Source organism: Antechinus flavipes, chromosome 2, assembly GCF_016432865.1.
Source record: "Antechinus flavipes isolate AdamAnt ecotype Samford, QLD, Australia chromosome 2, AdamAnt_v2, whole genome shotgun sequence".
NCBI lineage: Eukaryota > Metazoa > Chordata > Mammalia > Dasyuromorphia > Dasyuridae > Antechinus > Antechinus flavipes.
In genome coordinates, this window is record NC_067399.1 from 390,418,515 (window position 1) to 390,431,914 (window position 13,400).

Genomic DNA, 13,400 nt, shown 5'->3' on the forward strand with positions numbered 1-13,400 from the left:
GCAAAGAAAATAAGCTCTCTCACTCTACATGCTTCAGACTTAGGCTCAGGACTTATACGACAGAGGGAAACAAAAAAATCAAGAGATAATCCAGATTCTGCTGCAAAATACAGAGAACATTTCTAAAGCAAACAATGGTCTCAGAGCAAAACCACAGAAGCTGTGTACAGCGACTCCTGCTTTGCTTTCTCCTGGAGACTCTATGGGATATCGGCGCTACCCAAATCAGATACTCGATTCCCGAAGAGATGGAAAAAGGATCCTTTGCGGGCGACATCGCCAAGGACTTGGGTTTGGAGCCGAGGGAACTGTCAGAGCGAGGGGTTCGCATCGTTTCCAAAGGTAAGAAGCAGCATTTCGCTCTCAATGTCAGAAGCGGCAGCTTAGTCACCGCAGATAGAATAGATAGAGAAGAACTTTGCACCCAGAGTTCCCAGTGTCTGCTGAATTTTAATGTTCTGGTTGAAGATAAATTGAAAATATATTCAGTGGAAGTAGAAATAACAGACATAAATGATAACGCACCCCGCTTTTTAGCAGACGAGCTAGAACTAAAAATTAGTGAAACCACAGCTCCAGGAACCCCACATCTCCTGGAACGTGCATATGACCGGGATGCGGGAGTGAATTCTGTCCAGGGCTACGAGCTAAGTCCTAGTCATCATTTCTCTCTGAAAGTGCAAAATAGAGCTGGAGGGGTCAAGTATCCAGAACTGGTGTTGGAGAGGGCCTTGGACCGGGAGGAAGAGCCTGTTCACCATCTCATGCTCACAGCATGGGACGGAGGAGAACCACTTCGTTCTGGCACTGCTAGAATCCGAGTGACTGTCCTGGATGCAAATGACAATGCCCCCGTGTTTTCCCAGTCAGTGTATACTGTTAGTGTTCCTGAGAATGTACCCCAGGGTACGATACTACTCACAGTAAATGCCACTGATGCAGACGAAGGAATCAATTCACAGGTAAAATATTTTCAAGTGAAAATACCTGGGGAAACCGCTCAAATATTCCAAATGAATCCTTTCACCGGAGAATTATCAACCTTACAAAATCTAGATTATCAAGAGGCAGAATTCCATGAAATAGAAGTGGAAGCACAGGATGGTCTTGGTCTCAGGAGCAGAGCTAAAATTCATGTCACAGTTCTAGATGTGAATGACAACGCTCCAGAAGTGACCATCACCTCTGTCACCAACTCAGTCCCTGAAAATGCTCCCCCTGGGACTGTAATCGCTTTGTTCTATGTGCATGATCGAGACTCTGGTGAAAATGGTCAAGTCCTGTGTTCCATCCCAGGGGACCTGCCTTTTAAATTAGAAAAGAAGGTGGACAACTATTATTCATTGGTGACTGACAGGACACTAGACAGGGAGCAGGTGTGTGTGTATAACATAACCATGAAAGCAAAAGACTTTGGGAGCCCAGCTCTATCCACAGACACTCACATCCTCTTGCAGGTGGCAGACATCAATGACAACCCTCCCACTTTCAGTCAGAAAGCCTACTCTGCCTATATTCAGGAGAACAACCCCAAAGGAGCTTCTATCTACTCCTTGACTGCTCATGACCTAGACAGTGAGCAGAATGCTTTAGTCACTTATTCTATCATGGAGAGTGACCTCCCTTTGGAGGCACCACCCCTGACATCCATTGTCTCCATCAACTCGGAGACTGGTGTCCTCTATGCTCTGTGCTCCTTCGACTATGAACAGTCTCGAGAATTTCAGTTGAGAGTGACAGCCAGGGATTCTGGGGACCCTCCTCTCAGCAGCAACGTGTCCCTGACTCTGTTCATACTGGATCAAAATGATAACACCCCAGAAATCCTGTACCCCACTTTCCCCACAGATGGTTCCAGTGGAGTGGAGCTGGCTCCACGCTCTGCAGAGCCAGGCTACCTGGTGACCAAGGTGGTGGCAGTGGATGCAGACTCTGGCCAGAATGCCTGGCTGTCTTATCACCTGCTCAAGGTCACAGAGCCCGGGCTTTTCTCCGTGGGCCTGCACTCAGGGGAGATCAGGACTGTCCGTACGTTCCTGGACAAAGATTCTCTGAAGCAGACTCTCATCGTGGCAGTAACAGATAATGGGGAGCCTCCCCTCTCTGCCACTGTCACTGTCACCGTGGCAGTGGCTGACAGCATCCCCGAGATCCTCTCAGATCTCAGCAGCCAAAGCTCCCCTGAAACTCAGGACGACTCTCTCCTCACATTTTACCTGGTCATAGCAGTTGCTGTGGTGTCCTGCTTGTTCTTTGCCTTCATTGTCCTTCTGCTGGCAATCAGGCTAAGAAAGTGGTGGATGCTGCAAGTTGTCCAGGCTCCAGGTGACCACGTGGGGGGAATCACCTCCTCCCAGTTTTTGGGAATAGATGGAGTCAGAGCTTTCCTTCAGACTTATTCCCATGAGGTTTCACTCACCACGGATTCTCGAAAGAGTCAGTTGATCTTTCCTCAGCCCAACTATGCAGACACCTTGCTAAGTCAGCAGAGCTGTGAGCCAAAAGAGTTTCCGCTACCTTCTCAATCTTTACTTCAAGCAAAAGATGAAGAAGCATTTTTCCAGGTAAACCTTATTCTGTACAATAGAATTGCTAATTAATTTTCAGCCACTCGTGTAATTATTTTTCTGTTTCTACCTTTCACTAGAAAGGAGCATTGCGTTTTCTAATTATTCTGGCTATGAATTTATGGTCTTAGAAGAATTTAAGCTTAACAAAAATATTATTGGCATCATACAATATTGAACTTATTGATACTGTGAAGATCATCCAGAAAACACCCTAAATTTTAAAGAATGAAAGCTAATACCCTGAAAGGTCAAATGAAGTACCTAATGATTAGGCAGGCTTAACTCTCCTTCAGCAATTTCTCCACTAAGCACAGATGGATAATTCTTTTTGTAATTAAAATTTTAAGTGAGTATAGATTCAGTTGGCAAACTACATTGCATTTTTATATTTCTGTATGTTTGTCCACACAAAAACATACATACACATATATGTGTGTGCATATACATATAAACATATATGTATGTGAGTGTATGAATAGATATATGAAGCTTCTTCTAGGATAGGTTTTTAAATCTAAAGGTTTATTCTAGTAACTAAATTGTAAAGGCATTCTTTCATGTGTTCAATGTATTTAAAATAGGTGAGACGAGTGGATTGTCTCTTTTTTGCATTTTTATTTTATTTTTTTGGACTTTGAAAAGTACAATATGACTGGATTTTCTGTGCATGTTTGTTGAATGAGAAACAGCTTCTAGAAGTAAAGCTGTTCTTTTATTTTCTTTCATAATATATTCAACATAAATTTTCCCCTTAAAACTTTATAAATATGTTACTAAAAGTTGATTTAGGAGATTTGTATGGCAAACTCCAGTTGCAAAACTGATTTAGTTGTGATTGACTTAATTTGAAGGTTTTGTGTCTTCTTGAGTCTATGAACAAGTTTTTTTTTTTATTGGAATAACCCTTTATTCATTTTTTGACAGTATTTATTTTATTTTATTTTATAATAACTTGATATTGACAGAATCCATGCCAGGGTAATTTTTTTTTACAACATTATCCCTTGCACTCGTTTCTGTTCCGATTTTTCCCCTCCCTCCCTCCACCCCTTCCCCTAGATGGCAAGCAGTCCTTTATATGTTAGATATGTTGCAGTATATCCTAGATACAATATATGTTTGCAGAACCGAACAGTTCTCTTGTTGCACAGGGAGAATTGGATTCAGAAGGTATAAATAACCCGGGAAGAAAAACAAAAATGCAAATAGTTCACACTCGTTTCCCAGTGTTCTTTCTTTGCGTGTAGCTGCTTCTGCCCATCATTTATCAATTGAAACTCAGTTAGGTCTCTTTATCAAAGAAATCGACTTCCATCAAAATACATCCTCATACAATATCGTTGTCGAAGTGTATAATGATCTCCTGGTTCTGCTCATTTCACTTAGCATCAGTTCATGTAAGTCTCCCCAAGGCTCTCTGTATTCATCCTGCTGGTCATTTCTTACAGAACAATAATATTCCATAACATTCATATACCACAATTTACCCAGCCATTCTCCAATTGATGGGCATCCATTATGAACAAGTTTTTTATAGCTGTAATTGCACATTTAAATAATAATTCAATGTCACTATTTTCTTATGGTGAGTTGCATTTCTATTTCCACCATATGAAAGTCAGCCTAAGTATATATGAAGAGATTCATTACATCATTTCCTTTATGGCATGAAACGTTGGTCCCAGAAATTCTCTAAGACCATCAATGAAAAGAAACAGCAAATCCTTGAATGCCGAAAAACATTTCCATATTCAATTCTTTGGCAGGATATTCAATATTGCTTTTGATTTCTTTCTGATTTCTAAAAAACAATATTGCATTTTGTCATCTCTACCCTAAAGAACACAGATAATGCTAAAGTGGGACATCGTGATCTTCCTCTTTACTTTATTAGTCTGTCAATAATCATTGCCTAAACTCAACTGCAATGCAGTATAAGACTCAGGAAAGAAAATCATAATCAGACTGAAGACCTGGTGATTGGAGAATAATAACAACTGGCATTTATACAATGCATTAAAGTTTGCAATGTATTTCATAGCAATCATCTCATTTGAGACTCACAAATCCTTGGTTATAGCCAATTTCTATTTATGACCTGTTTTCATCACTACATTTTCCACATTTATGTATTACGTTATATGGGAGAGCATTTAAGGATGTAGCAACTAACTATAGTAATGTTAACTATATTGAACAGGAAGTCTACAATCATATACTTTATTTAATCGCTAGTTATACTTTTAGAAAGTTATCGCACAATCCAAAAATTAAAAATTTATTATCGAGTACAAAATTGTAACATGTCACAAAGAATCATAATGTATATATAATACATTAATGTAGAAATAGAAATATATGTATTGCTAGATATACGAATAAATATTCAAGTGAACATTGAGATAAAGAGAATTGGTATATTTACTGTTCTACGGACAGAAAGGGAACATAATCAAAAAAGGGTTCAGAAGCCTTTATATCCTACAGAATATTTACAAAGTAATTATCACTTAGGAAAGTTATAAATTATTTAGCCTTACAAGCACCCAAGGTAACAGTAACAGAACCTGACAATAAGAACTTTATAAACATTAATAGCAAAGAATTATACCACCTGCAGTTCGTTCCATGATTCCATGAAGCTATGATCCAAGATGCCTCCAACTTTATGACTTTAATAACTTCTTTCTTTAAAATCATATATTAATTATATCGTTCTAAGTTTTGTTAGAAGGGATGCAATAATTGATTTAGACTCTGGGCGCCGCTCTTCACCAATCAAGAAGAGCAATTTCGGAAAGGAGTTAGTCCAACTCTCCCAGGTCCTAGTGCACAATCTCATGAAGACCAAACCCACACGCTCCAGGATAAAGATAAGTTCAGCCTTCTCACACTGTCGCTGCAGACTTAAGCTTTGAACACTGTCCACCAGAAGAAAAGAAAAGAAAAGAAAAAACAAAACAAAACAAAGGAGCCACGAGCTAACTGCAGACGGTAAGAAGGATATTTCTAACAGGAGCAATGATCACTGAAGAAAAACACAGAGATGGCAGAAGAGGAATCCTGCTTTGTTCTCTCCTGGGACTGCTGTGGAATACCGTGGCCGCCCAAACCCGCTACTCGATTCCCGAGGAAATGGAGAAGGGATCTTTCGTGGGCAACATCGCCAAAGACCTGGGACTGGAACTGAGCGAATTGTCTGAGCACGGAGCACGCATTGTCTCCAGAGGTAAGAAGCAGCATTTCGCTCTCAATGTCAGAAGCGGCAGCTTAGTCATCGCAGACAGAATAGATAGGGAAGAGCTCTGTGCAAAAAGCGTCCAGTGCCTGATGAATTTTAACGTTCTGGTTGAGGACAGATTGAAAATTTATTCAGTGGAAGTGGAAATAATTGACATTAATGATAATGCCCCTCGCTTTCGGGAAGAGGAATTAGAACTAAAAATCAGTGAAACCACAGCTCTGGGAACCCAATTTATTCTAGAAAGTGCCTATGACGCGGATGTGGGCGTGAACTCTCTCCAGCGTTATGAATTGAGTCACAACAATCACTTTTCTCTACTTGTGCAAAATAAAGATGATAGAATCAAGTACCCAGAGCTGGTACTGGAGAGGGCCCTGGATCGCGAGGAGCAGCCTACCCTCCACATGGTACTTTTAGCCAGGGACGGAGGAGAGCCAGTCCTCTCTGGTACTGTTCGAATCCGAGTAACGGTCCTGGATGCAAATGACAATGCCCCCGTGTTTACTCAATCTGCGTATACAGTGAATGTCCCTGAGAACGTGTCCCAAGGAACAGTGCTCCTCACAGTTAAGGCCACTGATGCAGATGAAGGAAGTAACTCCCAGGTAAAATACTTTCTAGTGAAAATTCCTGGAGAAATCTCACAAATATTCCAACTCAATTCTTTGACTGGAGAATTATCAACTTTACAAAATCTAGATTATGAAGATGCACAATTCCATGAGATGGATGTGGAAGCTCAAGATGGTCTCGGCTTCTGGGGTAGAGCTAAAATTTATGTCACAGTTTTAGACGTGAATGACAATGCCCCAGAAGTGACCATCACCTCTATCACCAATTCAGTCCCTGAAAATGCTCCCCCTGGGACTGTAATTGCTCTGTTCTACGTGCATGATCGAGACTCTGGTGAAAATGGTGAAGTCCTGTGTTCCATCCCAGGTGACCTGCCTTTTAAATTAGAAAAGAAGGTGGACAATTATTATGCACTGGTGACCGACTGGACTCTGGACAGGGAGCAGGTGCCTGAATACAACATCACTGTGAGAGCAGAAGACTTTGGGAGCCCAGCTCTATCTACAGACACTCACATCTTCTTGCAGGTGGCAGATATCAATGACAATCCTCCCACTTTCAGTCAGTCAGCCTACTCTGCGTACATCCAGGAGAACAACCCCAGAGGAGCTTCCATCTACTCCTTGACTGCTCATGACCTAGACAGTGAGCAGAATGCTTTAGTCACTTATTCTATCATTGAGAGTGACCTCCCTTTGGAGGCACCACCCCTGACATCCATTGTCTCCATCAACTCAGAGACTGGCGTCCTCTATGCTCTGTGCTCCTTCGACTATGAACAATTTCGGGAATTTCAGCTGAGAGTAATTGCCAGGGACTCTGGGGACCCTCCTCTCAGCAGCAACGTGTCCCTGACTCTGTTCATACTGGATCAGAATGACAACACCCCGGAAATCTTGTATCCCATCTTCCCCACAGATGGTTCCACCGGAGTGGAGCTGGCCCCACGCTCTGCAGAGCCAGGCTACTTGGTGACCAAAGTGGTGGCAGTGGATGCAGACTCTGGGCAGAACGCCTGGCTGTCTTATCGCCTGCTCAAGGCCACAGAACCTGGGCTTTTCTCCGTGGGCCTGCACTCAGGGGAAATCAGAACTTTCCGGACATTCCAGGACAAAGATGCCCTCAAGCAGAATCTCATCGTTGCAGTAACAGATAATGGGGAACCTCCCCTCTCTGCCACTGTCACTGTCACTGTGGCAGTGGCAGCGGCTGACAGCATCCCCGAGATCCTCTCAGATCTCAGCAGCCAAAGCTCCCCTGAAACTCAGGATGATTCTCTCCTCACATTTTACCTGGTTATAGCAGTGGCTGTTGTGTCCTGCTTGTTCTTTACTTTCATTGTCCTTCTACTGGTCCTCAAGGTGAGAAAATGGTGGATGCTGCAAGTTGTCCAGGCTACAGGTAACCATGTGGGAGGAGTTGCCTCCTCCCAATTTTTGGGAGTAGATGGAGTGAGAGCTTTTCTTCAAACTTATTCCCATGAGGTTTCACTCACTACGGATTCTCGAAAGAGTCAGTTGATCTTTCCTCAGCCCAATTATACAGACACCTTGATAAGTCAGCAGAGTTGTGAGAAAAAAATACCTTTATTAACATCAGAACATGTTGTTATAAATAAGGATCAATCGACTTCTTTTCAGGTAAGTCCCTCTTAATAAGATCCTTCCCTTCCTCCCAACTTTTAGCTTTCGTTTCATTTTTCTTTAACCTATGGAAACATTTGTCATTCCTTCATCCTGTACACTATTAATAAATTTCATATTCTTGAAATAACGTAATTTGAAAGGATAACAGCAATGGATATGGAATCTCTCTAGTATATGACCTCTCTAGGAAAGAAAATATTTTTTCCATTATAAATGCAAATAATCTGCTCTTCATTCACTTAGATTATTGCCTCGTGAACTAAGACAATAAATTTTTTGTCCAAAGTTTCATAGTCATTAAGTCTGAAGTAGTTATTGAATCCAGGTATTCATCATGTCTTCGAGAATATCCAAAATCTAAAACTCTCCTGCAATGAAAGTTTAACACAATTAGAATTTCCTGATAACTTGCAAGTGATACACGTCTTTGCCTTGTCCAAAGCATGTAGATTACACACAAAATGTCTACTTTTCATGAGTTTTCAGTTTAAGGTATGGAATGGCATACTATAGATATAATTTGATAATCACATTAACTTTCCATGAAGACTTTTGTTAGAAATTGGCAAAGCAACACAGTGCCTAAAAAATCTGATTTTAATACTAGTAGAATCCATGTGATTGTAAAAGGTAAAAAAATTTTTTTTACTGTCTCCGTTCTGGGTAATTTTCTATGTGTGTATTCAAAGTTCTGGAAATTACCTAAAACTCAATTCTTAGTCTTTTTAAAATTTCTAGTATGAATTTACTGATTTGCAAGATGGGACATGAACAGATACTATAAAAATCCTACAGTTTCTTTCCTATACTGCTGATAAAAAACAATATGCAAACTTTTCAACTAAAATTATTTAATTGAGCAAAAGAGCAACACTTCAAAGGTTGATTTTTTTTAATGGATCATTTTTTGAAGCATATAATACATAATTTTCAAAATTAGGTTTGCTTTTCAAGTGGAAAAGAAGTTGTGGTAATTGAGGTGTGGTGAGGGTGGGAGTGGAGTGGAGGAGAGACTCAATATTTTCCATAAGTTTTTTATTAACCTCTTCTGTGTGACATTTTCTACAATGGGCTAAATACAGTCAAATATGTATTTTTCTAGTAATACATATGTAGCATATATGTGTGTGTACATAGTTTATACACATTATATATAAATATATATTTTTACATACTCTATATAATCCAATGCATAAAGGTCCTCAATCTCCACTGACGTAAAGAAAAAGTGAGATTATCTATGTTAAATACTTTGCAAAAATCAAAAGCGCTATACATATCATTTCTTATTATATCTACTAACAATTTCTATTTTTATGTATTCCTTTACTAATTAATGATCCTCATGTATTGGAATTATTTTGTATATATTGGATCATAAATCTTGCTTTAGAATTTGTCTTCTTTTTCAAAGTTTCGGTTATTAAGTTATTAATTTCTTGATGTACAGAAAGAAAGGATTTTAATTTTATTTATTAAACAAATCAATTTAAGAGAATTCTTGAAATGCTTAAAAGATCAAGCACTCTTTATCCCTCCAGTATTAGTGAGAAAGAAAAGCCAGACATTGTTCTTTTACTACTAGTAGTGGTGGCATTTGGAGCTGACTTTTTGAAGGAACTGCATAGAAAATTTCCATATAATAGGCAAGATGAAATGATGAATTCTTAAGTGGCTCCTCCTCTTTTTAATCTCGAATTTACTTGGCTCATGTGAGAAAATACTAAATCTATTTCTTGCTCTCTTTTTTAGTTCCTAAGGTTTTATTTTCATTCTATTTTAAATAAAAGATCACAGATAATTTTAGAAAATGATTTATTCTTGTATATAAGAATGTGCTTGAAATTCATATATAGCGTGTTCCTATGAGAGGGAAATGGGACAAAGGACATAATTTTTTTTAAGTATATAAGGTAACTTATAGACAATAAAGGATAATATGTCCAAATCTTTCAATGGTTCCAGTGTAATGTTAAAAGTCATAAAGGATGATATAGAGACAATTAGATAACTACTCTTTAGTGTATTTCTAGAAGAATATAGATGGAATGAAAAAAGTGAAAATTAAAATTTAAAAAATAAAAATGAAAAAACTACATTTAGATGAGATCATTATGCATGTATCATAGTATAAAGATGGTGAATCATTTTCTAGATAGAAAATTATTAAATAATTCGCATATTACTTAGAGTGAACTTTTGATAATAGCAAATGAATTAATTAATTGACTGCATAAATAAAAACTGAAAATATTTAAAAAAAAAAAGTACAGCTGAATTAAACATATGTAAGCTGTGTGATTTTGCAGAAACCTTAATTACTACCTTGGGTTCTTTTGCCTGATCCCCATGAACTTAGATAACTTCTTACTAAGAAGAAAATTAACCTTTCTTAGGATTTTCGAAGAAGTATAAAATGAAACTAAAACTATATTAACAATGGCAAAGTTGCTTATGTGAATTGCCTTGCAATTTGCTCGAGGTGTATGGCAAATTCTATACTTAACATTTGCACATTTTAAATCAAGTTTAAGTTTAGAATAGAAAACAGAACTTATGTAAAGATTTATGCCTGAGGTGGGACTGAGGTGGAGTGTGTGTGGGGGGGAGGGGGGCTACCGGCAATATTTGATTCTTTATTTTACATAAGGGATACTGAGATGGATGCACTTCTCTGTATGAATCTCTCTGCGCCTCTCTCTACTTATGAAGTGTCTGAGATAGGTTAGTACTCTCTATAAGAGGCTGCAGAATGATTTCAGCAATCATTGGTGCAAGGAAGCAAACATGTACACCTTCATTTCCATAACACTGATCCCCAAGATTTCCCTGAAAACATTCATATTCATAAGAATCCAGAAACAATACAGTCTCTGGGAAGGATCTCAAACACAAATTTTCAGGACCTTAGAAGCAGGAGAATTTGAGAGATGAAAAGAAATGAGAAGCAGAAGAACTGGGCCCTGAAGGTGCAGATACTGTTTCCTTTCTTAATATCTTTGTTCAATCCCGCGCTTTCTTAGAAGATTCACTACTCCATTCAGGAGGAAATGGAGAAAAAGTCAGTGGTGGGGAACCTTGACAAAAATCTGGAGCTCAATATTAGGAATTTGCCGGCTCGGAAACTGTAGGTTAGTTAAGAAAACGAATACTTTACTGTGAGCGCAGAGAGTGGAGAATTACTGAGAAGCAGAATACATCGAGTTTGACTGTGCTCTACAGTTGGAAACAGTCGCTGAAAATCCAGTTATCTTCTTTGACGATACAGAATATTAATGGCAATCCACCACAATTCCTTAAAAGCTGCATTTCCCTAGAAATCAGTGAACTAACACTTCCAGGAGTGAAAGTTGCTCTGGAATTGGCAATAGATTCAGATGTAAACACAAACTCCCTGAAAACGTATGATATCAGTCCCGATCAGTGAAGGAAAGACCAGATGGCAGTAAATACCCACAATTATTTTTGGAAAAATCCTTGGACAGAGAAATACAGAACTCTCACCATTTGGTCTTGATGGCTGTCGACAGTGGGGAACTAGATTAAAGCGGAACGGCTCACATCTGGATCAATGTTACCGATGCCAATGATAATGCCCCAGTCTTTAGCCAAGATGTATACAGGGTTAGTTTTTGGGAGAACTTGCTCCTAGGCTCCTCAGTATTATGTGTGACAAGGATGAGAGTGTTAATACAGAAATCATTTTCTCTTTCCGAAATGAGAATTATAGCAGGCGATTGTTTTACCTCCATCCCCAAATCGGGGAAATTACAACTAAAGATATTTAGATATATGATGGATGTAGAAGCAAAGGGGGGGGGTCATAACAGCTCCTTGAAGAAGCAAAGGATGGAGGAGGTCATAACGGCTCTTTGTAACATTCAAACTGAAGTTCTCAATGGAAAAGACAGTGCTGGAGGTGGGGGGGGGGGTGAATTGCTTCTCGATTTCTGAGCAAATTCCAGAGGACTCTTTACCAGAAAAGCTATCTACTCATTAAAACACATGACCGAGATTAGGGATGGGGGAAGGAGGGAGAGGAAATGTTCAGGTCTCATGTTATATCCAAAAAAAATTGCCTTTCAAATTAGACTCCTCTTTCAGAAATTACAACAAACTATTGACAGATGGACCTCTCCACTGTGAGCAGATTCCGAAATACAACATCACAGTGGCAGCCACGTACAAGGGAAATCCCGCTCTGTCCACCAGCAAAAAATTCATCTTGGAACATTACAGATGTTAATGACAACCCCCCAATTTTCCTTCAACCTTCCTATGTCGCTTTCGTTTCTGAAAATAACCCTTTTGGTTCCTCTTTCACCAAAATGTTGGCGGAGGACGCTGACCTTGAGCAGAATGGCGGTATGTCCTACTCCATTGTGATTAGTGACCTGGTCCCACCCCCACTTCTCCTCCTACGTTTCTGTCAATGAATATAGCGGAGACATCTTAGCACCGCGTTCCTTCGATTAAAAACATAACTGCACTTTCCTCTGGCTCTCCTGCTTTGACAGCTAACGTCAGCCTTTGAGTGTTCATAGTAGATTGTAATGACAATGCCCCAAACATTCTATACCCAGCCCTAGCATCTGACAACTCAGCCCTTTATAACATGGTCTTTGGACTTGCTGAGCCTGGCTACTTGGTCACCAAAGTGGTGGCAGTGGAAACTGATTCGGGCCACAACGTCTGGCTGGCTTACCATGTGCTTCAGGCTACGGATCACGGGCTTTTCAGTCTGGATCTCCACACAGGAGAGGGAAGAACAGCAAGGCTTTGGCTGATAAAGATGTAATAAAGACACCGGCTTCTGGTCTTTGTGCAGGATTTGGGCAGCTCCCGTTGTCGGACATTGTGGCTTTGCACCTGGTGTGTGCAGAGAGCTTAAAAGGAAGTGCTACCCGAAATGAAGGAGGAAAACTCAGATATCCTGAACTCCCAGTCTGAATTACAGTTTTACTTAGTAATGCTTTGTCCTTAATTTCTGTGGTGTTTCTTATCACAATGATACTTACCATCACTTTGCATCTTCGGAGATATTGCAATCCTAACATGTTGTACTGTGTCCATGTGGATATTTACTCTAACTATAACTGATTTCTTCCCAAACTACAGTAAAGGAACTTTACCATATTTTTATAATCTGTATAATCTGTATGTGGCCTCAGAAGCAGGAAAGATGCAATGTAATTTTCTCAAATTTACTGAAGGAATGTTGTTTCCCCAGAATCTCCTCTTTGCCTTTTTGCTCAGCTACTCCATGGTGCATAAGTTCTTTTAAATTATCATATTTCTCCGTATTTAAGAGTTTGTTTTCAATGTTGTTTATCTCTCCTAATATATCAGACAGTATATTCTTGGTAA

General features: G+C 39.5%; 1 protein-coding gene and 1 pseudogene across 1 annotated transcript; both read left to right on the forward strand.

The window, feature by feature from the left end:
- Positions 1–5,591: 5,591 nt before the first annotated feature.
- LOC127546729 (protocadherin gamma-A2-like) lies at positions 5,592–8,804 on the forward strand. Its single transcript, XM_051973698.1, has 2 exons — positions 5,592–8,027; positions 8,772–8,804. Exons 1-2 carry the CDS (start codon positions 5,592–5,594, stop codon positions 8,802–8,804), a joined length of 2,469 nt encoding a protein of 822 aa, XP_051829658.1.
- A 1,890-nt stretch (positions 8,805–10,694) lies between these two features.
- LOC127546730 (protocadherin gamma-B1-like) lies at positions 10,695–13,133 on the forward strand (annotated as a pseudogene).
- Positions 13,134–13,400: the final 267 nt, after the last annotated feature.

Bases quoted from the DNA above. Each gene is read 5' to 3' on its own strand.
- LOC127546729 (XM_051973698.1), top strand. From the start codon at position 5,592: ATGATCACTGAAGAAAAACACAGAGATGGCAGAAGAGGAATCCTGCTT. The intron at 8,028-8,771 runs GTAAGTCCCTCT...TAAAATTTCTAG, and splicing joins ATCAATCGACTTCTTTTCAG to TATGAATTTACTGATTTGCA.